This window comes from Scyliorhinus canicula, chromosome 15 (genome assembly GCF_902713615.1).
Source record: "Scyliorhinus canicula chromosome 15, sScyCan1.1, whole genome shotgun sequence".
NCBI lineage: Eukaryota > Metazoa > Chordata > Chondrichthyes > Carcharhiniformes > Scyliorhinidae > Scyliorhinus > Scyliorhinus canicula.
In genome coordinates this window covers 146,461,796-146,488,920 of record NC_052160.1, presented here as the reverse complement: position 1 = coordinate 146,488,920, position 27,125 = coordinate 146,461,796, and the positions used below count along the sequence as shown (strand labels likewise).

General features: G+C 50.8%; 1 protein-coding gene across 1 annotated transcript in view; it reads right to left on the bottom strand.

The window, feature by feature from the left end:
• Positions 1-23,563, bottom strand: part of LOC119978348 — a 51,133-nt gene extending 27,570 nt beyond the window's left edge. The window contains exons 1-4 of the mRNA XM_038819921.1: positions 23,334-23,563; positions 20,534-20,715; positions 17,459-17,483; positions 9,816-9,953 (exon numbers count right to left, since the gene is read on the bottom strand). Coding sequence (XP_038675849.1) covers positions 9,816-9,953; positions 17,459-17,483; positions 20,534-20,715; positions 23,334-23,388 — 400 coding nt within the window. The 5' untranslated portion in view covers positions 23,389-23,563. The remainder of the gene's footprint in view (positions 1-9,815; positions 9,954-17,458; positions 17,484-20,533; positions 20,716-23,333) is intronic.
• Between the last annotated feature and the right edge of the window lie 3,562 nt (positions 23,564-27,125).

Here is a 27,125-nt window from a genome sequence, read left to right as displayed (position 1 = left end):
AAGAATTCGTCGCCCACCACAAAGACTAAATCTATAGACTGAACTTTTGTACATTTTGTGACCTCATCGATTTGACCTCTGTAAATATTGTTTTGTTTGCCATGTATCTGCACTATCGACACCTTCCTATGTATATACGTTCATTTCAACACCTTTTGTATAGTCAGGCACATATACATATCGATACGCACACGCACCTTAATATTTATTTAGCTAAAAAAAAGGGAGATGTCACATGATCCACTCCTGTATATAATGAGATGCAGACAGGCAGTGATTGACACACAGGATGACCAGTAAGCACACAGCACAGTGCAGCCAATCACCAGACAGGACACGGCCACTATAAAGCCAGAGAGCACTAGGTTTCCTGCTCTCTCTGGACCCAGCCACTGAGACAGTCAGATTCCACGAGCTAGCCAGTGCAAACACCATGCGGTAGCTGGTAAGTCTGGTCAGGCTAGTACTAGGCCTCCAATCAGTTCAGTATAGTGTCGACCCACAGCTGAGCATGTATATTAGTTATGTCATTAAATAAAATTGTGTTGGATCTTCTCCAATGTTTGAGCTCTGTCTCTCGCCACACTGCATCAAGTGCAGTCCACGTCGAACCAACCTGCCTAACACATTAGGTTACTCGCCATAGGATTCCCAGCCTCTGACCTGCTCAGGTAGCCACAGTATTAATGTGGCTGGGTCCAGTTCAGTTTCTGATCAATGGTAACCCCCAGGATGTTGATTGTGGGGGATTCAGCACTGGTAATGCCATTGAATGTCAAGACACAGTTAGATCCTCTCTTGTTGGAGTTTGGCAGGCTGAGTGAGTGGGCACAGACCCAGTATAATGTGGATAACTGTGAGGTTATCTACTTTGGGGCAAAAATTAGAAGGCAGATTATTATTTGAATGGGTGTAAATTGAGAGAGGTGGATACTCAGCGAGACCTGGTGTCCCCATGCAACATCATCAAATCTTTACTAGTGTCATAAGTAGGCTTCCATTAACACTGCAATTAAGTTACTGTGAAAATCCCCTTTGGCGCCTGTTCAGCTACACAGAGGGAGAATTCAGAATGTCCAATTCACCTAACAAGCATGTCTTCCAGAACTTGTGGGAGGAAACCGGAGCACCTGGAGGAAACCCACACAGATATGGGGAGAACGTGCAGACTCCGCACAGACAGTGACCCAAGCCGGGAATCGAACCCCGACCCTCGCACTGAGAAGCAACAGAGCTAACCACTGTGCTATTGTGCCACAGGACAGATTCAGAAAGAATGCTCCCGATGGTGGGGGAGTACAGAATGCATAGTTTGAGGATAAGGGGAAAATCGTTTCGGACTGAGGTGAGGAGAATTTTCTTCACCCGGAGAGTGATGAATGTGTGGAATTCACTAACCACAGAAAGTATTTGAGGCCAAAACATTGTGCAATTTTAACAAGGAATTAGATACAGCTCTTGGGGCTAAAGAGATCAAGGGATATGGGGGGAAGGCGGGATCAGGGTATTGAACTTGTAGATCAGCCATGATCATAATGAATGGTGGAACAGGCTCGAAGGGCCGAATGGCCTCCTCCTGCTCCGATTTTCTATGTTTCTATGGTCATTGCCTGGCACTTGTGTGGCGCAAATGTAACTTGCCACTTGTCAGCCCAAGCCTGGATATTGTCCAGGTCTTGCTGCATTTGGACATGGACTGCTTCATTATCTGAAGAGTCGCTAATGGTGCTGAACATTGTGCAGTCATCCGCAAACATCCCCATTTCTGGCCATTTGATGGAAGGGAGGTCATTGGTGAAGCAGCTGAAGATGGTTGGACCTAGGACACTACCCTGAGGAACACCTGCAGTGATGTCCTGGAGCTGAGATGATTGACCTCCAACCACCACAACCATCTCCCTTTGTGCCGGGTATGACTCCAACTAGCGGAGAGTTTCCCCCTGATTCCCATTGACTCCAGTTTAGCTCGGGCTTCCTGATGCCATACTCGGTCAAATGCAGCCTTGATGTTGAGTGCAGTCGCTCTCACCTCACCCCCTAATGCTCCCATTCATATGTTATTCCAATGAACCACGTTCAATAATAATCTTCAAACTTGCCAACATCTGGCACATTGAAATGTTTGCTCATATTGAAAATTTTAACATTCTGGAAAACGAATATGATGCAGACCTGATTTGAACTCTGGGAGGGGCTCCGAATTCAGTCAGTAACATCAATATTGTAACTGTCACCAGGAAATATTTCTTTAATATCCATTATTTTAGCAAATGTACTAACTGTTCCTATGATATTATTGAAAAGGGATTGGCTTAGCATTGATTTCTTCAGTTGGCAAATCTGAATGTCCAAAGGGATTCTCCAACAGGATACACCTTCTGTCTCGAAACAAATATAAAGCGACATCCAGCTGAGAAGATAGTTTTTAAGTGGTTATCTCAGTGTTGCGATGGGGTTGTGAGTATCGACAATGGGCTGGATTCTCCGCCTCCCGGCTCCGACAGCCACAATCACAGTCGGATGCAGATTTGCGGCTAATGCAAAAATGTGCCCGCCGCCGATTCCGTTGCGATGTTCCAGTTCCCCACTGATTGCATCAACCAAATGCTGGGGAGCCCATGCAAATCCGCCATTTGCATGGATTTGAATGTCATTAGCGGGTGTGTGTCCCCCCTCGGAATCGGGGTCCCCCCCGGGATCGGAGTGCCCCCCCCCCCCTCGGGATTGGGGCGGCCCCACCCCTCCGCGATGCTCCACCCCCTGCGATGCCCCACCCACTGCGATGCCCCACCCCCTGTGATGCTCCACCCCTCCACAATGCTCCACCCCCTGCGATGCCCCACCCACTGCGATGCCCCACCCACTGCGATGCCCCATCCCCTGCGATGCTCCACCCCTCCACAATGCTCCACCCTCTGCGATGCTCCACCCACTGTGATGCCCCACCCACTGCGATGCCCCACCCTCTGTGATGCCCCACCCCCTGCGATGCTCCACCCCCTGTGATGCCCCACCCCCTGCAATGCCCCACCCACTGCGATGCTCCACCCCCTGCGAAATCCCACCCCCTGCAATGCCCCACCCACTGCGATGCTCCACCCCTCCGTGATGCCCCACCCCCTGCAATGCCCCACCCACTGCAATGCCCCACCCACTGCGATGCTCCACCCCCTGCAATGCCCCACCCCCTGCAATGCTCCACCCCTCCGCGATGCTCCACCCCCTGCGAAATCCCACCCCCTGCAATGCCCCACCCACTGCGATGCTCCACCCCTCCGTGATGCCCCACCCCCTGCAATGCCCCACCCACTGCAATGCCCCACCCACTGCGATGCTCCACCCCCTGCAATGCCCCACCCCCTGCAATGCTCCACCCCTCCGCGATGCTCCACCCCCTGCAATGCCCCACCCCCTGCAATGCCCCACCCCCTGCAATGCCCCACCCACTGTGGTGCTCCACCCCTCCGCGATGCTCCACCCCCTGCAAAATCCCACCCCCTGCAATGCCCCACCCACTACTATGCTCCACCCCTCCTCAATGCTCCACCTATCTCAGGCGGGGGTCACGTGGGCGTGAATTGGTGCAAGTATTTACAAGAGGGGCCTGGCTGTTGAGCTGGAGCGAGAAGGTAAAAATCTCTCTAAAGCTATCAGGCTTGCTGGGGGTTGGCTGCTTTGGCCGGGGACGGAGCGGAGACCGACTGGTTGCCAAGTCCATGCCCTCGGGATGTCTCCCTCGGAATCGGGATTCCCCCCCTCTCGGGATCGGGGTGTCTCCCCCCCCCCCCCCTCAGGATCGGGTTCCCCCCCCTCAGGATCGGGGTGTCCGGGCTCAGGCCCCAATTGCTCAGGATTTGCTGCTCACTCTGCTGCCTGCTGACTGTCCTGTAAATATTCACAGAGCCTCTGGCCATTTGGGAGCCCCCTCAGGCCGCCCTGGCTGACCCATCTCCAGGGTGGGTGTGGCCATCACCAGGGTGGGCGTGGCCATCACCAGGGTGGGCGTGGCCATCACCAGAGTGGGTGTGGCCATCACCAGGGTGGGTGTGCCATCACCAGGGTGGGTGTGGCCATCACCAGGGTGGGTGTGGCCATCACCAGGGTGGGCGTGGCCATCACCAGGGTGGGTGTGCCATCACCAGGGTGGGTGTGGCCAAGCTCAATCAGTGGCCAATCAGGTGTTGCCACTCCTCAGAAGCTCAGCCCCACAGCAGGGCAATAGCAGAGCTCACCCCAAAGACAGGACCCCAGCAGCGTGGCCTCTGGCACCCTCCCTGACACACTGCCCCTCTCAGGGCAGAGACCTCACCAGTCACACTATCAGCCAGCCCATCCCTCAGTACCCCAGCTGTCTCCAAGCCCTGCCTGCCCACTGCACCCCTGCTTCCGCCCACCCTGCCCCCGGTCAGGTTGTCACAACCTGTGTCTCACACCCAGGACCCACATCACACGGCAGCTACACTCCCAGCAGACACACACCCCACTGCCTCACCCCCAGCTGCAGGATCTGCCCACACACAAGCCTTATGGAGGCGATTGGCAGCACGCATTGACCGTCTCCACCACACAATGATTAGCCACCCTGCTGGTGGGGTAACACACGGCCCACCCAGTGAGGGGACCCACAGTAACCCCACTGGGGGAATCAGGGCAGGGGCCACAGAGTCTGTCGCTGACACGGGTTACAGCAGCCGCCGGTACCCCTGTGACAGGGACAGGTGGTGAGGATAGAGGCTCCCCACAGGTCAGGTGCCGACTCACTGATGGGGACAGGGGTGTATTTTGGACAACAGCATATCGAAGGGGCTGGGTGAGGGGTGGGGGTTTGGTGGGGGGGGGGGGGGGTGTCTGTCTCTTTCCCCTCTGCAAATAATTAATTTCTCTGCACAGCCAGAAAGCTCGCTGTCTACTTGGCCGCTGCTGCCTTTGCTGATGCAAGGAGGCTGGAGGAGCAAAACCAGCTCGGAGAGGTCCCTGCCCAATAGGAGCTGCCCCAGAGCAACAGGATCCAGCTGGTGATGCTCGAGTGCCATCCATCTAACAGACCGAGGAGGAGGTGCGAAGGAAGCACCGCATCAGGACCGTGTGCCTCGTCGCCGCCTGTCCTTCGAGGAACTGTCGGGGAGCCTGTGTCAGCGCCGACGCCAGCTCACTGGGGAGACTGTGCCCCACATCTGCCCGATGGTGATGCACCTGGAACTGTGGGGGTATGGAGGAGGACCCCTCCATTCCCAGTGGCCAGCAAGGTGACGATTGCCTTGAAATTCTTTGCCTCCGGCTCTTTCCAGGGGCTGAGCGGGGACCTGTCTGGGATTGCACAGACATTGGCACACAGAGGGTGGTGGGTGCCTGGAACACTTTTCCAGCGGAGGTGGTAGAGGCGGCACGATAGCATCATTTAAGATGCATCTGGACAGATATATGAATGGGTGGGGAACAGAGAGAAGTAGATCCTTGGAATATAGGCAACAGGTTTAGATAAAGGATCTGGATCGGCGCAGGCTGGGAGGGCCGAAGGGCCTGTTCCTGTGCTGTAATTTTCTTTTGTATCTTTGTGCATCCGCATTGTTACTGATACCCTAGGCATCCGGGTGGTAACCATCAACCTGGACCAGGCAAACCAAGATGCCCGGGCAGCAGGATTCACTGCCATCGCTGGCATGCCCCAGGTCCAGTGGGTGTTTGACCAACAGCTGCACTTTCTGCATGTCCGCACCCGATACCCTGGCAGCACAAACGACACATACATCCTGGCGTACTCTGAGATTCCTGGATCCCTCAAAGCACTGCCTTTGGTGAGGGGTTGGGCCCTGGGTGGCAAGTGTTACCCGCTGAGGTCATTGATGATGATGCCTGTGCGGAGGCCCCAACCGAGGTGGAGGCACATCATAACGACATCCACGCAGCAACCAGGAATGGCACAGAGCAATATCTTCAAGATGCACGTCCGATGCCTGTACCGCTCTGGTGGGGTGCTTCAATATCCAGCACCATGGTGGTATCCTGCACACAGCAGGGGGGTGGGGGGCATGCTGGAGGAGAAGGAAGAAGGCAGGCCTGATCTAACGAGGACGATGAGGAGGGTGTCCAGGAGGATCAGGGTGTGGAGCCGGAGGTGGCAGCACAGGCTGCACTGGGACAATCTCATCACCTCCCGATTTCTCAACTAGAAGACCTGAGCTGGCCATTGGCAACGCAGCTGCCCTGTCCCATCTCTCCAGCCCACATCCCCCAAACTCAAACAGAATCCCCCTGCTGCAGCTTTACAAAACCCTGGTTGGACCCCATTCAGTCACTGGGAGCAGTTCTGGGCACCGCACCTTGGGAAGGATATTTTGGCCTTGGAGGGAGGGCAGCGTAGGTTTATAAAAATGAGACCTGGATTACCGGGGTTAAATTACGAGGAGAGATGACAAAAATTAGACCTGTTTTCACTAGAATTTAGAAGGTTAAGGGCTGATCTGTCCGAAGTATTCAAGATATTAACAGGGAAAGACAGGGGGGATAAAGATAAACTATTTCCACTGGATGGAGATTCTAAACCCGGGGGCACCGTCTAAAAATTAGGGCCAGACCGTTCAGGAGAGATGTTGGGAAGAACTTCTTCACTCAAAGGGTGGTAGAGCTTTGGGACTCTCTCCCACACACAGCAGGCAAAGTGGAACAGTTGTTAATTTTAAATCTAAGAGAGATTTTTGTTAAGCAAAGATATTAAGGGATATGGTCCACAGGCAGGTACATGGAGTTAGGTCACAGATCTCACTGACTGGTGGGACAGGCTCGAAGGGCTGAATGGCCACATGTGTTTCTACATTCCTATAACCACTCACCAGTTCCCTCTCCCTCAGTCCTTCACCTGCGCCATAGACTTTAATTTTTTTTACGTAATCTTTATTGTCACAAGTAGGCTGACATTAACACAGCAATGAAGTTACTGTGAAAAGCCCCTAGTCGCCACATTCCGGCGCCTGTTCGGGTACACAGAGGGAGAATTCAGAATGTCCAATTCACCTAACCGCACATCTTTCGGGACTATGGGAGGAGACCGGAGCGCCCGGAGGAAACCCACGCAGACACGGGGAGAACACGCAGCATGAGCATGATACCATGTGGGACATGCAAGTGTCATGGGGGTCCTGCCTCGCCCCATCCTCCGAAATCCCCCCACCCGGCTAATCCTCCACGCCCAGGCCCATCCTATCCATCAGACTGGGGTTAGAGGCAGGTCGGAGTGTTTGTGCAAATGTGTTTTAAGGTGAGTATATACATTGTTGTACCCCAGCCCCTAACTGCTACATATGCTATTGTATATGTGCTACAGCCGCACCGAGTCAGGTGTTATCTAACTTTCTTATCTCACATACTCTCCCGCTCCTTCCAGGTGTAACCCCAGACAGGGCTGGGGTGGTGCCTGTCTCGCCCTTTGACCTGAGAGGCCTTTGGCAGCCGTCCTGTGGGGGCCTGGGACTGGATGGAGCAGGCTGACTTTCAGGTATCACACGTGGTGACGTATCAGCCTGTACTTCCCGCTGCTCATGAGATTCGCCAGTGCCAGGTGAGGAGGGATTTGGAATTGCTGAGATGTTCCAGGACCTCCCCTGAGGGAGGCACCAGTATGGCCCCCATCACCTCCTCCTCTTTCAGGGTGCTCACTGGCCACTGGTCTACTCCATGGGATGGGGGGGGGGGAGTCCAGAGTAAGCTCCAGAGGCACCACCATCATCTGGCACTGCCAGTCCTGGAGGCCTGCCTCATCTGAGCCATGGTCTCAATGCCATCGTCTGAACACCGAGATTGGGTCATACCATTCAGCGAGTGAAACGTGCCCCTCGCTGTCTCAGTCATGTCCCTCCTCAGCCTGTGATATGTGACTGGAAAGGTCAGTTCGCGCCCGGTCAATGCTCTCGACACCCTCAGCCATGACCCTTGTGCCTGGGCCAAGACCCTTGTGTCTGGAGCACTGCTGCAATATTTATCTGCATCCAGGATATGTCTGCCTGTGATCGGGCTCCCCTGTTCTGCCTCAGCCATTGACTGTACAATGTGCCTAAGTCTTGAATGTCTGGACCCATGGCTCTGACTTCTTGTCCCAGTCGTTCTACTGAGGTGTCACTGTTAATTCCTGATTCTTTGTGGCCGGTCTGGACACAATAAAATCTGAGATGGATTTGCAGGCATTATATCATTTAATAATAACTAACTTGCAAGGCTGACTCAATCCATAGGACCTCAGGACACACACACTGTCTTCTGAGAGCCCTGGATAAAGAGAACCTCAGGATAAAGGAACACTGGAGATATACTTCAAATTACATCAAGATTCGCATACAAACTTCCCATTGGTCATTTTACACACCTCCTGACCTGGCCATATATCCTAATTGGCTCACTTCGCATTTTCCCAATCCTGGCCTCTTGTTACCCAGCATCCTTTTCACTATTCTCTCCACGAGGCGAAGCACCCCTCCCCCTTTCTCGCCATGCTGTGCTCATCCCTTTGTTCTCTGTCTGTGAACTCATTACCCTCAGGGTCCTACTGTCCATCAAATTCGTTTGTTCACTTCCTCACCACTTGTTCAGTATTGGCCTGGGTACCACGCATTGTTGGCACCATCCCCAGTGCCTGAAGGTGGTTGGACTCCTCCAGCTGCACTGGGATGTTACTGACACGCCCTGCTGTAAATCCTGGCTCTGTGTTTGCTTCTCCTTCAGTGATGGGATCATATTCTTCCAAAGCGTAACACCTGTCTGGATTGCAGCTGTTTCCTGTGATTTGGCAGCCCTCCGACTGCCCGCACCCTCGGAGTCCCTGCCTCCACCCAATGTGCTGCAGCCTGTGTGTCGTGCGCACCAGAAGGTGCCGCAGACACGGGGAGAATTAATAAACTCCACACAGACAATGACCCGAGGCTGGAATTGAACCTGCGTCCCTGGTGCTGTGAATCAGCAGTGTTAACCCGGTCCCTGGCACTGTGAGGCAGCAGTGCTAACCCGGGTCCCTGGCACTGTGAATCAGCAGTGTTAACCCGGGTCCCTGATGCTGTGAGACAGCAGTGCTAACCCGGGTCCCTGGCACTGTGAGGCAGCAGTGTTAACCCGGGTCCCTGGCACTGTGAGACAGCAGTGCTAACCCGGGTCCCTGGCACCGTGAGACAGCAGTGTTAACCCGGGTCCCTGGCACTGTGAGACAGCAGTGTTAACTCGGGTCCCTGGCACTGTGAGACAGCAGTGTTAACCCGGCTCCCTGGCACTGTGGGACAGCAGTGTTAACCCGGGTCCCTGGCACTGTGAGACAGCAGTGTTAACCCGGGTCCCTGGCACTGTGAGACAGCAGTGCTAACCCGGGTCCCTGGCACTGTGAGACAGCAGTGTTAACCCGGGTCCCTGGCACTGTGAGACAGCAGTGTTAACCCGGATCCCTGGCACTGTGAGACAGCAGTGTTAACTCGAGTCCCTGGCGCTGTGAGACAGCAGTGTGAACCCGGGTCCCTGGCACTGTGAGACAGCAGTGTTAACCCTTGTCCCTGGCACTGTGAGACAGCAGTGCTAACCCGGGTCCCTGGCACTGTGAGGCAGCAGTGCTAACCCGGGTCCCTGGCACTGTGAGACAGCAGTGCTAACCCGGGTCCCTGGCACTGTGAGGCAGCAGTGCTAACCCAGGTCCCTGGCACTGTGAGGCAGCAGTGCTAGCCAATGTGCCAGGGTGATTACCCATCTGTCTGCAGATCTCATGAGGAAAATACAGATTCTTGTCCTATGATGCAAGTAGACTATGTCCTCACCGTCACTCCCCACACGTGTGCTGTGAAACTCACCATCAAACACACTCAATGTGTCATTGTTTATCAAGGCGTCGGCACTGGATGTAACATGTGTGTTCTTAGATGTTAAGAGTACCTTCGATGCATCTTCTATCCCTACAGTCGGAGAGCTTTGCTCAACATGTGAGGTATCTGTAGAAAAGAAAAAGGGGTGAAGACTTATTGATGACGATAAACCATGGTAAATTTGAACATGAATTACTTGACCATAATGTCTAGGGTGTTGAAACTGGCTGAAGTTGCATTTGGTTGTGGAAAATGAGTTTAAGCTAAAGTCAGTCCCTGTGGGGACACCCATATGACCCATGGCCCCAAGTTCACAGTGGGCTGTTAGCATCCACTCCGACCCCACAGCACATCTCTGTCCACCCCCCGCTACTCCCCCCGCCCCTGGCAGAAGCCCCCCGACCAGTGGCTCAGCTGTCAGCAAACTATGACGATGTTGGACACTCTCCGTACCCCCTCTCTCTCCCTCAGCAGCCACGACGCCAGTTTCACGATTTTTAAAAGCACAAGTGAACCGCGCCGTCGGGAACTCGGCCCATCGGAGGCGGAGATTCGCGGAGGCCCCGGAGAATACCGGGTCAGGACCGCTAATGATATACAAACGGTGTTTACTGTACATGGGGGGTGGAACATATTGACGCCGCTGTCAAGGTGACGGAGGGTTGTGATTTGCCCACCGCGATTTCGGGTTCATATCCAATTCTCCCCTAAATCACCTTTCCCGATTTCGGCTTTGGGAAAATAGAAAAAAATTCACTTGCCAAAACTCCCCTGCAGCAAAAGTTTAATAAGTTGAGGACATGATTTAATGGGACAAGTTCTAAGTGTTGTGTCGAGTGTGGAGTCCCGCGAGCCCCTTGACGGCCAGTTTGGCGAGACTCTGACCTGTATCTAATGATAATTAGGGCCACAAATGATTCCCCACATGTTTCTCCGTGGAATCGGCTGTTCCGATGATTCATCTGGAACTTTGCTCGGCAGCTCCTCGCTAACAAGTGGGAGCAGCACATAATGGACACACAGCAAACACCACACAGTCATACACTGCGTAGAACAGCTCCACCTGTGAAATGCCTACCTGAGCCTGGGCAGGTGATCAAAGTTTCAGTACGACATCATTTCGGGAACAGTGATCATAATTCAGTAAGTTTTAAGCTGCTTTTGGAAAAGGACAAGAGTGGTCCTCAGGTGAAGGTGTTAGACTGGAGGAAGGTTAATTACAGCAGCATTAGGCAGGATCTGGAGAGTGTTGACTGGGCCGAGGCTGTTTGAGGGAAATTCAACATCCGGCGTGTGGGAGGCTTTCAAATGTCAGTTGATTAGAATTCAGGACCGGCATGTACCTGTGAGGACGAAAGATAAGGGTGGCAAGCATAGGGAACCCTGGATAATGAGAGATATTATGATCCTTGTCAAAAAGAAAAAGGAAACATTCATAAGGTCTAAAAGGTTTAGGACAGAGCTGGTTTAGCACAGTGGGATAAACAGCTGGCTTGTAATGCAGAACAAGGCCAGCAGCAGCCTCCCCGAACAGGCGCCGAAATGTGGCGACTAGGGGCTTTTCACAGTAACTTCATTGAAGCCTACTCGTGACAATACGTTAGTATTATTACCATATAAAGCAAGTAGGAAGGAACTTAAGGTAGGTGTTAGAAAGGCTAAAAGAGGTCATACCATTTCCTTGAACCTACCCCCCCCCCCCCCCCCCAATACATCATCGGCTGGCCCCACAAACCCCCCTCCCCACCCTGGCATAATGCTGCACCTGTGCCCAGCACCTATGCCCTGGCACCCATTAACACCATCCCTCCATGCCCAGGAGTACTCCCTGCACATGCCACTTGCTCTGCTGGAGAAACTGGCCCATAGGGGGCAGGAGAGGAGCCAGATTGACGGCAGGGTGCCAGACCAAATTTCTCAGCCCACATAAGCAACGAGCCTTCGAGATTGCGGGGCTGCCCGAGAATGGAGTGGTTACTGACAGCGAGGTTGGCCGGGTGGGGATCCACCCCCCCCCCCCCTCCAGATTACCTGTTTCAGGTGAGGAGTACCCACTGAGGAACAATGATCCCTCCCCCTCACTTACCACATGTTCATTCTCCTGCAGGATGTCCACCTGATGGGCCGGGGTGTCCCCTCCCTACCGCCCCACCACCCAAGAGACCACCTCGAAAAAGAGCACCACCATCACGCACACCTCAGTGAGCAGCATTAGTGGGTAGGCTTGCGGGGCACAATCTGGTGAACACCACACTGGAGCCCCAAAGGCTACAGGAGCAGGAGATGGTGCCAATAATGCGTGGCACTGAGGCCAACACTGCTAGGGTGGTGAACGCAGTGGAGAGTCTTCAGCATGATGTCAGCATTACGCTGTGTGCCAAGGGGGTTCCTTCAAGGGAGCTGGGTGTTGGGAGGACTTGGGTTGGGCTGGAGGGGCTCAGGTTGGGGGCCTTTCCCAGGATGGAGTCGTTGGCAGGTCTTCCTATCCTTCGCCTTGAAAATCAATGAACTATCCTTCAGCATGTCTAGATGAATGATCTGTGAGAACAAAGCCAGTCTTTTCTCTGTCGCCCCACAACCTATTAACTCTCTCCCATCACATCAAGTTCAACAATCGGTGAATGTGGTGGAAACCTTTGAAGTGCTTTTATAGCAGTTAATTTCATTACCTTTTAACATTTTAAAGCCCATGTGCATGCCTGGAACCTTAAAAGCTTTGAACTGCATTGTATACATTCAATTTCATGGTCCATTGCCATTTACAAGCCTCTTGATTGATAGGTCCAGGCAATTTCAAAGGAAGAATTACTGCTGTTTATTTATATATCTCGACAGGGGTCCATTAACTCTGAAGTATATCCTTTTCAGAGCCTTTTTCTGATCGCAGTTATTTTTAAAAGAGGATGTTTGTTCTGAAGAGCTTCCGAAAAAGGCCAAGTGCTGGGGCAACACTCAGACAGAACATGGCCAAATGGTACCCTGTTAATAACCCCCGACCTGAGCCCCTCCAGAGGGTTGGGGGAGGGGGGTGCAGAGGGCAACAGGGAGATGGTGCAACTGTCCACTGTGTGGAATAACATGACAGCCCAAGATCCCCCTACCTCCCCAAAGAACCCCCCTCAGCACCCTGGAGGCAAGTGTAGGGAGGATACTCAGCACCTTGCTCTCCCTCAGAGTGCAAGGTGCCAGGTCCAGGATTGTCAGGATTTGCACCAATCCACGCTGTGGTTCACCTGGCTGGGGGATATCTGGAGCATCCCAGGAAGCCAGTCCCGGGCTTCCTGTCCGAAAGTGATATTTAAATCAGCTTTAAGTCGATGTTTACAAGTTCCCGCTGGCTCTTGGCAGGAACCATAAGACCACAAGACAAAGGAGCAGAATTAGGCCACTCGGCCCATCGAGTCTGCTCCACCATTCAATCATGCCTGATATTTTCTCATCCCCATTCTCCTGCCTTTTCCCCATAACCCCTGATCCCCTGATCAAGAACCTATCTATCTCTGTCTTAAAGACACTCAGTGATTTGGCCTCCACAGCCTTCTGCGGCAAAGAGTTCCACAGATTCACCATCCTCTGGCTGAAGAAATTTCTCCTCATCTGTTTTAAAGGATCGTCCCTTTAGTCTGAGATGGTATCCTCTAGTTCTAGTTTCTCCTACAAGTGGAAACATCCTCTCCACGTCCACTCTATCCAGGCCTCGCAGTATCCTGTAAGTTTCAATAAGATCCCCCCTCATCTTTCTAAACTCCAACGAGTACAGACCCAGAGTCCTCAACCGTTCCTCATACGACAAGCTCTTCATTCCAGGGATCATTGTTGTGAATCTCCTCTGGACCCTCTCCAAGGCCAACACATCCTTCCTTAGATACGGGGCCCAAAACTGCTCACAACCAACAGAGGGTGGGAGTGAAGAAGTGACTGAGGAGGATTCTGGGAGAAGTCAGCTCGCTCACCATGACTAAGAAGGGGGTCACGGAGGAGGAGCCGGCGTCAAAGAACAATAAAGCCCCAAACATTACATTGCTGCAGTGTTTCCGTCCGTCCCTCCTCAAAGCAAGGAGACAGACAGAGAGGCTGTTAGATAATTGTTGTGGCTTAGAAACAGCAGAGCCTCAGCAACGTGCATCATCTTGATCGGTAAAGGTGGCAGGGACTCTGGGAAAGTTTGTGATGTGCGTGGCCTACAAGATGTGGGAAGTTTTGGATCCACAGGATATCTGGGACTGTCATATCTGTAAGTAGTGCCAGAGGATAGCGGCCCTTGAACAACATGTGGCTGATTTAGATCAGCGTCTCTCTTCACTGCGCATCATAGAAGAGGGAGAGAAGTTTCTGGAACAGTCGTACCAGCGGGTGGTCACTCCGCAGTGATAGGCAGGCAAGGAGGAGTATAGGGATGGCAGGAGGGTGGGTGACCATTCTGTGGGTGATAGCAGCTGCAGGAAACCCAGAACCCCTTGGAGCTGTCTAACAGCTATGGAAGTTTAGATGCCGATGAAGTTAGTAACACGACTGAATCAGGCAGAGATTTCTTTTTAAAATAAATTTAGAGTACCCAATTCATTGTTTCCAATTAAGGGGCAATTGAGCGTGTCCAATCCACCTACACTGCACATCTTTGGGTTGTGGGGGTGAAACTCACACAAACACGGGGAAAATGTACAAACTCCACACGGTCAGTGACCCAGAGCCGGGATCGAACCTGGGACCTCGGCGCCGTGAGGCAGCAGTGCTAACCACTGTACCACCATGATGCCCTAGAGCCAGGTAGAGATGACTGGAGGAAAAGCACAGAGCCGTGGTGCCTGAGGCTACTCTGGGAAAAGAGAGGGAGGCTGGTAGGCAGGTTAGAAAGGTGGTAGTAGTGGGTGCCTCAATAGTTTGAGGGGTAGTTTGCAGCCGAGATAGTGAGTCCCGTTTGGTCTGTTGCCTCCGGGTGAAAGAGTTCAGGACATAACAGATCGGCTGGACAAATCTCTGGAAAGGGAGAGGGAACAACCAGAGGTTTTGGTTCATGTGGGAAGCAATAATACAGGGAGGGACAGTTTCCAGATCCTGCAGGACCAGTTTCAGGAGTTGGGGAGTAGGTTGGGGAATGCTACCTTTTGGAAATACTACCTGTGCCCCAAGCTCTACCATTTAGACAAAGGCAGATCAGGAAGGTAAATGAGTGTATTGAGAGATGGTGTAGAAGGGAGGGGTTTAGATTTTTGGGACATTGAGATCAGCTTTGGGAAAGGAGAAAGCTGTTTAGATGAGATGGGCTTCGTCTGAGATGAAATGGAACCAATCTCCTGGCGGAAAGAGTAAATAGTGCAATGGGGGTGGATTTAAACTTGTACGGGGGGGGGGGTGCTTGACTGATGGACCTAATTTTTTTTGGAAGGTACTGTGAACATCCCCTAGTCGCCACATTCTAGCGCCTCTTTGGATACACCGAGGGAGAATTCAGAATGTCCAAATGACCTAACAGGCACATCTTTCGGGACTTGTGGGAGGAAACCGGAGCACCCGGAGGAAACCCACGCAGACCCGGGGAGAACGTTCTCCTTGTGTCTGCGTGGGTTTCCTCCGGGTGCTCCGGTTTCCTCCCACAAGTCCCGAAAGACGTGCTTGTTAGGTAATTTGGACATTCTGAATTCTCCCTCTGTGTATCCAAAGAGGTGCCGCACAGACAGTGACCCAAGCCGGGAATCGGGAGGCATCAGTGCTAACCTCTGTGTAACAATGCAGCCCAAATGGGGAATAGGGAAAAGTAAGTGAGAGAAGGCTTCAGTGTTGACAGTGAACAAAGAAATGGTCGCCTCCCAAAGGGCAAGAAAGAGCTAAGGGTTGAATTGTATGTATGTAAATGTATTGAGTAAGGGTGGCACGGTGGCGCAGTGGTTAGCACTGCTGCCTCACGGCAATGAGAATCCAGGTTCAATCCCTGCCCTGGGTCACTGTCCATGTGGAGTTTGCACATTCTTCCCGTGTCTGCGTGGGTCTCACCCCCACAACCCAAAGATGTGCAGGTTAGGTGGATTGGGTGGGCTAAATTGCCCCTTAATTTGATTTTTTTTTAAATAAATGCACAGAATATAGTGAACAACATTGGATAACTGGAAGCAGAAATTGCTCTGGGGGATATGACACAGTCACATTGGCAGAAACATGGCTCAAGCCAGATCAGGACTGGATACTGAATATCCCGGGTTATCAGGACTTTAGTAGGAGCAGGGTGGGTAAAAAAGGAGGAGGTGGAGCAGTCTCGCTCAGAGATAGTGTCAGAGCTCTTGGACGAGATGCAGTTCCTGAATTAGAATCTCTATGGTTGGAGGTGAGAAACAGAAAGGGAGCGGTGACTTTACTATAGGTTTGGTATTTACTATCGACCTCCAAACAGTGGACAGGAAGTGGAAGAGAACATTTGTAGGCAGATTATGGAAACCTGTAGGACAAGTAGGGTTGTGGTAGTTGGGATTTCAATTATCCTAAGGTAGACTGGGAAAAGGGTAGAGTGTGGGGCACAGAAATGGAGAAATTCCTGCAGTGTGTGCAGGAGGACTTTCTGGAATAGTACATTTCCAGTCCTACCAGGCAGCAAACTGAGCAGGATCTGCTCCCAGGAAACTAAGCAGAGCAGGTGGAGAACGTCAGAGTTGGGGAGCCATTGGGAAGTAGCGATCATAATATTATATGATTCAATATTAAGTAGGGAAAGAATAAAAGTCAGGAATGGATTAAGAATCCAGACTGCAAAAGGGCAAACTTTAGGGGTCTAAAAGTTGAACTGGAGCAGTGGATGAAAAATGGGAGACTTTCAAAGGAGAGATGAATACGGTGCAAGCTAGGTACGTACCCATGAGAAATAAATACGGGGTATCCAAAGCTAGAGCATCCTGGAGGACTAAGGATATCGATGATAAAATAAGGAAGATAAAAGTGACATATGAAGCATGACTGGGGCTTACAATTTCAAGATAGCCACGAAGAGAGCCCGGAGATGAGGAGAAACCTCTTTACTCAGAGAGTTGTTGGGGTTTGGAATGCGCTGCCTGGGAGGGTGGGGGAGGTGGATTCCATGGGAGGTTTCAAAAGACAGCCGTATATATATTTGAAAGTGATGGATTTAGAGGCTACGGAGATGGGGCTGGGGAATGGGGCTAGCTGGGTAGCTGTTTCTAAAGCCGGTGCCGGCCTGATGGGCCGAATGGCCTCCTTCTGTGCTGTAAATAACAAAGCCTTGTCGTGGTCAGTGGGCAGACCAGGAGACTCGCAACAGGTTTAATGCGCACGTCAATCCCATTTTTAGCCTCACGTTGATTCAACGTGCCATCGCAATTCTCGTCTCTGGCTAGTGGCCACAGAGTGACCCCCACTTTGTCCTGAACTAGAGCTTCCAGAAGTTTCTCTACCACTGAAGTCAAACTGACTGGTCAGTTGTTGATGGCTTTATCTTTGCATTTTTTTGTGAAGAAGGGTGTGATGTTCACACTTCTCCCGCCCTCCTGCACCACCCCTGTGTTGAAGGAAGGTTTGTGAATGTGTTTGTATGAATTTCTGACTGTTATTTTAGCATAGAATTTCAAATAATAATTATAACCAATGTCAGACCTATATGTGGAATTAATAAAGAAAAAAGCACATACCATTCTGTGATCGCAAATGCTGTTCCTGCAAAAGAAGATATTCATTTAATATGTGCAGCACACAAATGGAAGCTTCTTAATATTTTAGCAGTGATGTTACAAATGTGCAGTATCGCTACCCACTCCTCCTCCGTATTAGGGGCCTATCAGTTCACCATCAATGATTTTCCCTCCATGGGTCAGGATTCTCCGAGCCTGCGCCGAGTTGGAGAATCGTGAATCCCGCCACGCTGCTCCGGCGACCGGAGAATCAGCGGCAATCGCGCCGTTGCGGTCCCCGCGGCGCCGGGGTGTTGAAAGCAGCCCCCGTGGCGATTTTGCCCACTCACCGGGCCGAGTGCCCACCGAGTCCGGCCGCCATGGGTTACGTATGGTCCTACCCGGCAGGACCTCGGTGTGTGGCTGCGGGGGCCGTCCTGGTGGGGGGGGCAGGAGGAGCCAACTCCGGAGGGGGGCCCTCCATGGTGGCCAGGCCCGCGATCGGAGGCAACCGATCGGCGGGTGCGTTAATTCCAGGGAGGGCCGATGTTCCTCCGCGCCGAGCCCCTGTAGGGCTCTGCCCGCGGGCCGGCGCAGTGATGGCCGTGGCTCGGATGTGCGGACCCGTGCCGGCCGTGGCGGGCCGGCCGTGGCGGGAGCAGCACACAGCACTCTGGTGCCGTTCTAGACCCCGAAGATGGGGAGAATGCCTGGGGCTGGAGGCCCAGTGACACCGGCATCACTCGCACCGGTTTTGACGCCGGCGTCAGCATTTGGCCGGGATTTCGGACTATCCAGGTTCGATCCCAGCCCTGGGTCACTGTCCGTGTGGAGTTTGCACATTCTCCCCGTGTTTGCGTGGGTTTCGCCCCCACAACCCAAAAGATGTGCAGGGTAGGTGGATTGGCCATGCTAAATTGCCCCTTAATTGGAAAAAATTAATTGGGTACTCTAAATTTTTTTTTAAAGGCATGTAGGTTTTGTCAGTTTTTGAGACAAATCTGACCCACAGATCTGGTCAGGGCAGGATATGGGTGAAGGAGAGGTAGTGAGGAGAGGTAGTGAGGAGAGGTAGTGAGGCGAGGTAGTGTGGAGAGGTAGTGAGGAGAGGTAGTGAGGAGAGGTAGTGAGGAGAGGTAGTGAGGAGAGGTAGTGAGGAGAGGTAGTGTGGAGAGGTAGTGAGGAAAGGTAGTGAGGAGAGGTAGTGAGGAAAGGTAGTGTGGAGAGGTAGTGAGGGAAGGTAGTGAGGAGAGGTAGTGAGGAGAGGTAGTGTGGAGAGGTAGTGAGGAGAGGTAGTGAGGAGAGGTAGTGTGGAGAGGTAGTGAGGAGAGGTAGTGAGGGAAGGTAGTGAGGAGAGGTAGTGAGGAGAGGTAGTGAGGAAAGGTAGTGTGGAGAGGTAGTGAGGAGAGGTAGTGAGGAGAGGTAGTGAGGAGAGGTAGTGAGGAGAGGTAGTGAGGAATGGTTGGGTGCTTTCATGTGGGATTGGGTGGGGCTACCTTATACAGGTTTGTTTGTGCTTCTTGGTGTTCACCCACATTTTTAGTCATTTTTTGAGGACCTTGGCAAGTTACTCCGGTCAAGCCAATAATTAGAAATGTTTGCATCACTGGCGAGACCAGCCCCTCAGAGATCGGGTTGCCATTTTGAAAGGGTTCCCTGATCACTAAGTGAGTTTGAGGGTCCCCCACACCCCCCACCCATGAACAATGTCACCCCCCCACACATATGGAATTACCCCACACCCCCCAAGTAAGGACACCCCTCTATGTGGTTGCTGAGAGTCCCCCGTTTCATGCCTCCCCACTCCCCCTTTCAGGCCCCCATCCTCTTTCAGAAACCCCACCCTTAACCCTCCGACCCTTCATAGCCCCCTCTTCCCCCGTTCATGGACAAGCTCCCTCTCAGGCACAGACCCTTGGCAGTGCCACCCTGGCATCTGGGCACCCAGGAAGTGTCCCTTCCAGCCTGACAGTGCCACCCAGGGACCTGGGCAGAGCCAGGTTGGCAGTCCAAAGTGCCTGGGTGTCAGAGGGATGGCAGGGTAACCCTGTCCTATCCCTGATCACCCAGGGATCTCTAATGGCCTGGGTGATGACCCCAGGTGCCGTTACGCCTGGTCCACTAAATGGTGCCTGGTTGAGGCCTTGCTGGGGAGGCCGTTAGTTCTCCTGGGAAAACAGTAAGAAGTCTTACAACACCAGGTTAAAGTCCAACAGGTTTGTTTCAAACACGAGCTTTCGGAGCACGGCTCCTTCTTCAGGTGAAGAAGGAGCCGTGCTCCGAAAGCTCGTGTTTGAAACAAACCTGTTGGACTTTAACCTGGTGTTGTAAGACTTCTTACTGTGCTCACCCCAGTCCAACGCCGGCATCTCCACATCATGACTCCTGGGAAAATACAGCGAGCGCATATTTGAATGAGTCTAATGATCATTTAAATATGTTGATCTGGATCTTGCCCAGTGAGGGGCGATGTAATTAGGCAGGAGATGCAATGATAAAGTCAATGGTGAATTTGTGGCATATTGAATATTCCACCGGCCTGTGGGGGTTCATATGTGTTACACAATTACATAGAATCATAGAAAGAGGCCATTCAACCCACTCAGCCTGCACTGACTCTCCAACAGAGCACCTTACCTGGGCCCACACCGCATCCCCATGATCCTGTAACCAATCCTACACATCTAAGGGAAAATTTAGCATCACCAACCCACCTAAACTGTACATCCTTGGACTGTGGGAAGAAACCGGGAATAGCACCTCTATCAGGCATGTAGATTTTTGTAGGTTTTTGAGACAGATCTGGCCCACAGATCTGGTCAGGGCAATAGGGTAGGGTATGGGTGAAGGAGAGATAGTGAGGAGAGGTAGTGAGGAGAGGTAGTGAGGAATGGCTCGGTGCTTTCATGTGGGATTGGACGGCGTTACCATGTGCAGTTAGGTTTTGCTCTTCTTGGTAAGGTGGGTTTCACTGAGAGCACCCTGCGATGGTATTTTGTAGCCTGACATTAATATTGAGAAATGGAAGTTTCATCACAAATTTCTAGTTTCATGTGTTTTATGTTTACTCTAGGGGAGAAAATATTGCAGTAGAACCTTTTCAGTGGGAATCCTCACAGTCTCTGGATTATTTCTAAGAACCTCTTGTCGTTCTTCTGGAGAACATGTTTCCTCATAGCACTCCCTTTTCAGGTTATCAGCTAACACCTCCTCCAGGCCATCATTCGCCCTTCGGATTCTGGACAGGTAGTTACTGGCAAGTGATTTCTGCAAAAAAACTAAATAATAATAGGGTAAGCATTCCTCAGGTCACAATAACCAACAACATTGTCAATATACATGTGAAGAAGTCTTCTTTTTGATGTCTCCAGCAGAAACATAACTGTAAAAATAATGATATGCTGAACTGCGGTGAGCCACTTGACCCAGGGCTATTCCAAAGTTATTCTGTACCTAGCCAGTCGGAGTAGCAGATGAAGAATTTGAAATGAATCCATTAGCCACTAATCTGCCCTGCATTTTCCTTCATGAGAACATAAGAAATAGGAACAAGGGTCAGTCCTACTGCCCCTCAAGGCCCTTCCACAGTGAAATAGATGATGACTGATCTTCGACCTCGATTCCAGTATTTTGCCTGATATGTCAACTCTTGTCAACCAACATAAGAAAATCTGTGTGTGAGATAATGTGAGCAGAGACCCAAGTCCCACTATAACATGACTGAACAGGTAATAGTGCATCTGCTGTGCTGATGGCAAAGTTATCATCACATAAATCAGATGTGACTTTTGACTTCAGAAAATCAGAGAACACCAAAAAGATCATTTCCCAGAAACTTCTGGAGGCAGATTCTGATGGCAATGTAAATATTGTAATTTAAACATCTGTATTCAGTTCTTTTTTTAAATTTAGAGTACCCAATTCATTTTTCCAATTAAGGGGCAATTTAGTGTGTCCAATCCACCTACTCTGCACATAAGACCATAAGACATAGGAGCGGAAGTAAGGCCATTCGACCCATCGAGTCCACTCCACCATTCAATCATGGTTGATTTCAACTCCATTTACCCGCTCTCTCCCCATAGCCCTTAATTCCTCGAGAAATCAAGAATTTATCAATTTCTGTCTTAAAGACACTCAACGTCCCGGCCTCCACCGCCCTCTGTGGCAATGAATTCCACAGACCTACCATTCTCTGGCTGAAGAAATTTCTCCTCATCTCTGTTCTAAAGTGACTCCCTTTTATTCTAAGGCTGTGCCCCCGCGTCCTAGTCTCCCCTGCTAATGGAAACAACTTCCCTACGTCCATCCTATCCAAGCCATTCATTATCTTGTAAGTTTCTATTAGATCTCCCCTCAACCTCCTAAACTCCAATGAATATAATCCCACGATCCTCAGACGTTCATCGTATGTTAGGCCTACCATTCCTGGGATCATCCGTGTGAATCTCCGCTGGACCCGCTCCAGTGCCAGTATGTCCTTCCTGAGGTGTGGGGCCCAAAATTGCTCACAGTATTCTAAATGGGGCCTAACTAGTGCTTTATAAAGCCTCAGAAGTACATCCCTGCTTTTATATTCCAAGCCTCTTGAGATAAATGACAACATTACATTTGCTTTCTTAATTACGGACTCAACCTGCAAGTTTACCTTTAGAGAATCCTGGACTAGGACTCCCAAGTCCCTTTGCACTTTGGCATTATGAATTTTGTCACCGTTTAGAAAATAGTCCATGCCTCTATTCTTTTTTCCAAAGTGCAAGACCTCGCACTTGCCCACGTTGAATTTCATCAGCCACTTCTTGGACCATTCTCCTAAACTGTCTAAATCTTTCTGCAGCCTCCCCACCTCCTCAATACTACCTGCCCCTCCACCTATCTTTGTATCATCGGCAAACTTGGCCAGAATGCCCCCAGTCCCGTCATCTAGATCGTTAATATATAAAGAGAACAGCTGTGGCCCCAACAATGAACCCTGCGGGACACCACTTGTCACCGGTTGCCATTCCGAAAAAGAACCTTTTATCCCAACTCTGTGCCTTCTGTCTGACAGCCAATCGTCAATCCATGTTAGTACCTTGCCTTTGGGTTGTGGGGGCGAAACCCACGCAAACACGGGGAGAATGTGCAAACTCCACACGGACAGTGACCCAGAGCCGGGATCGAACCTGGGACCTCGGCACCGTGAGGCAGCAGTGCTAACCACTATGCCACTGTGCTGCCCTATCTGTATTCAATTCTGACTGGCAAAACAAAGCTTCAAAAATATTCAAGCAACTCATTTTATCCTTACTTTTTTGCTCAAATCCTGATCATGTAACAAAGATTTTTAAGGGTGTTTGTCATAGTACAAGATACTAGTTTGAGGCCAGTACCTACTTAAATAGAGAGGTGTTAGACCCAAGTTATTTACCATAATTCTCCAGTAATGGGCAATGGAGCTGAATACCTTTTCTAAATAGACGTCAACAAGAATCTTTTTCCTGATATTAGTACGTTTTCAGGACCACCTGAGAACTTATTAAACATTGTCTTGCTTCAATATAACTGCCAAAATGGTGAGATTACTTCTCCAAGATGGTCTCACGTCACTTGGCTAAATTTAATTGACTCTCAACAAAAAATGTACTTTGTAATCAGCCTTCAGTCCCTGTCCCGCTCAGCAGACGGCCTTCAGTCCCTGTCCCGCTAAGCAGACGGCCTTCAGTCCCTGTCCTGCTAAGCAGACGGCGCATACTGCAGCTCTCTGTAAGGTGACTGAAATTAAAAGCTACACATTCTGCTCTCCAACACCAAAAATTACTTTCAACCATATCCTTAAATAATTAATCACTAATAAATTTAACCTCTCCCTTGGTCTCATTAAGTGTTGATAAGTCACGATTGGAATTATACTTACAGCAGTTCACCTGAGAACAACAAAAAAGGAGCAAAAAGATTTCTTCGTACTTCATGTCAATTTCATAAACTGACAAATAATGAGAAACAAGAAGATTTTGCACAATTTTGACTGTTGTTTGATTATTTGCAATGTCGCTCACAGTTTTTACTTTTTGTAAATATCTAGTTAATAAATAACCAGTATTTTGTAAGGTCACTTTGGCTGAAAATGCCAAAATCCTAATTCTGGTAAATCCTCTTCAATGTTATGGACATCAGCAGCCCACTTCCTGTTTTCCTTGTGTGAATTGGGGCGAAGGGTTAGTTAGGAGCAGCAGTCTTCTGATCATTCGGAATGTTTGCCTGTCCTGTGAATTGTCAGGGCTCAGGTACAAAATAGTACATCACAAGACTGTCCTATTGGTGAAAAACAAACTATTTTACAGGCAGTTACATTTGTTTAGATTTTATAAGATTTACTAAGATCTCCACACCATTTTTAAAGGTTGCCCAAGTAGATAAGAGTTCATATAGATACCACCCCACCCCCACAAACCCTCCCCTGTTGTACTATTGGGGGCAGTGCCAGGGAGCAGTGACCAGGAGTGGTGCCCAGGCAGTGGTGGGGAGGTCTGTGGGGAGGGGGGCGGGGGGCAGAGGGGGGCTGGGGGCTTTCCATATGAACTCTTATTGGGGCTGGGGCTGCCTTTCAAAAAGTGCCCCGATCTTTAGATGATAGAACATACAGTGCAGAAGGAGGCCATTCGGCCCATCGAGTCTGCACTGACCCACTTAAGCCCTCACTTCCACCCTATCCCCATAACCCAATAACCCCTCCTAACCTTTTTTTGGACCCTGAGGGTAATTTATCATGGTCAATCCACCTAACCTGCATGTCTTTGGACTGTGGGAGGAAACGAGCACCCGGAGGAAACCCACGCAGACATGGGGAGAATGTGCAGACTCCGCACAGACAGTGACCCAGTGGGAATCAAACCTGGGACCCTGGCACTGTGAAGGAACTGTGCTAACCACTGTGCTACCGTGCTGCCCTTTATGCATTTAGAAATAAAGTTGCTGGTCCTGACACCAACAGGATATCACGGGATCTTCTCTTTGCCATTTTTCCCAACGATATAACGAACCTTCAACACAACTTTCCTGCCCACACTCGGCCTTTGCCGAAATTCGGGAAAATTCCGTCCAAGGCACAGAAGGATCTAAATGGGCGGAAGTTTCCCCCAAAATGGCAAAGTGTCAGGTTCAGTCAGAAAGCCAGCATGTTTCTCCCAGGCAGCTTTCCCGTTGGGATCTTCCCCACATTGCCATTTATTTGAAGGGAACCTAATTGGGGCTGGTGGAGTGGACCGGGAAACCGGGAGGAATCCCGTTTGGGTCCTCACGCCTGACTCAGGGACCATCGCAATTCCCGCCTGGGCCTAGTGGCCTTGGAGAATCCACCCCAATATACAAAATATTTACTCGATCAATATTTGTGCTTTGGCACCATGTAATGCTAACACAGACAATGCTCTTAGAAATGATTAATTGTTGGCATTGATTAACAGCTGAAATTTTCACATGTTGATAAAGACATTTTTCTTAAAATATGATGGGGTGAATTGTCCATCGTGGGGAGGCCTGAAGCCCATTTCCCGATGGGACAGAGAATTGCCCACGTGAGAACGGCAAGATGTAAATTAATTCAAATTGGTATAAATGACCCATTTGCATTCAGTGAGCTAACCTGGCACCCTTTTCTCCAGCACTCCATGATTCCCCAGTCCTCTGGGCTGGGAATCACGTGGGCTGGAATCACAACAGATCTCATCAAACCTGAGCCTGACGTGGTGGACCTCAAGGTGGGACAAGGGGATAACCCCTTAAGGAGGTGTTCCCAAAGTCCATCCAAGGATCACCCTCCCCCCAATGCAATGCACAACCTGTCCCTTCATCTAACAGACACCCCCCACAGCACCCCTCAGAGACATCCTAAAACTGGAGACCCCAACAATAGACCCCCTAAATAGGGGGACCAATCCAGTGAGCCCCTTAATAGGGCGACCCCCACCCACCCTTCACAACCTATTGTTCCCCTCTAATGGACATGACCTCCTATCAGGCCCAGACCCTTGGCACTGCCACCCAGGCACCATGGACATGACCCTGCCAGCCTGGTAGTGCCACCCAGGCATTTTGCAATGCCAGGGTGGCAGTGTCATGGTACAGGTTGGCAGTGCCAAAGTGCCTTGGTGCCAAAGGGAGGCCACTGTCTATGCAATAAATTCTCAGTAACAGTTTTGAATCGTAGAATCACACAGTGCAGAAGAGGCCCTTCAGCCCATCGAGTCTGCACCAACACATGAAAAACACCTGACCTGCCCACCTAATCCCATTCCCAGCACTTGGCCCATAGCCTTGAATGTTCTGACATCCCAAATGCTCATCCAGGTACTTTTTAAAGGATGTGAGGCAACCCGCCTCTACCACCCTCCCAGGCAGCGCGTTCCAGACCGTCACCACCCTCTAAAAATGTTTTTCCTGAAATCCCCCCTGGACCTCCCGCCCCTCACCTTGAACCTGTGTCCCCTCGTAACCGACCCTTCAACTTAGGGGAACAGCTGTTCCCTCTCCACCCTGTCCATGCCCCTCATAATCTTGTCCACCTCGATCAGGTCTCCTCAGTCTTCTCTGCTCCAACGAAACAACCCAAGCCTATCCAACCTCTCTTCATAACTTCCATCCCAGGCAACATCCTGGTGAATCTCCTCTGCACCCCCTCCAGTGCAATCACATCTTTCCTATAATGTGGCGACCAGAACTGCACACAGTACTCCAGCTGTGGCCTCACCAATGTTCGATACAACTCCAACATGGTCTCCCTGCTTTTGTAATCTATGCCCTGATTGATACAGGCAGGTGTCCCAAATGCCTTTCTCACCCCCCTATTAACCTGCCCTTCTGCATTCGGAGATCTATGGACAAACATGCCAAGGTCCCTTTGTTCCTCGGAACTTCCCAGTGTCAGGCCATTCATTGAATATTTCCTTGTCAAATTACTCCTTCCAAAGTGTATCAACTCACCCTTTTCAGGGTTAAAGTCCATCTGCCACTTATCCGCCCATTTGACCATCTTGTCTAAATCTGCCTGTAACCCAAGACACTCAAGTGGAAAACAAAAAACAGAAAGGGGAATAAGAAAAGTGATCGGCAGAGAAACCAAGGTCCAGATTCAAAGAGATCCACAGTGAAAAATATTGGGAGAGGGACAAGTAATGTTAAAAGGACAAGCTTCACGGTTTTGTGCCTTAACACACGGAGCATTCACAATAAAGCAGATGAACTAATCGCGCAAATAGACATCAATGAGTCTGACGTCATTGGGATTACGGAGACATGGTCCACCTCAGTATCTTTTTCTTGTCCTGGAACTTGTGCATACAGACAACCACCACTTCCGGCATGTCCCCCATGCTCGGTCACTACCTCAGGGACCTATGGGCCCTATCCACCTCCGGGGCCTTGTCCAGCACCTTCTTGCCCAGAAACCTGGCCAGTCCATTGCATTTATTCCATCCACAGTCTCCGGAAGACTCAGAATCCTCAGATTTTGCTGCCTGGACCTCTTTCACTGATCTCCACCTTTGCTCGCAGTATCCTACACATTCCCCAGGATCACCATCGAGGTGATATTCGCTGCAATGGTGGATGGTGCAGGTGACAGCAGTGCAGGGGCTGGTTTAGCTCACTCGGCTAAATCGCTGGCTTTTAAAGCAGACCAAGTAGGCCAGCAGCACGGTTCGATTCCCGT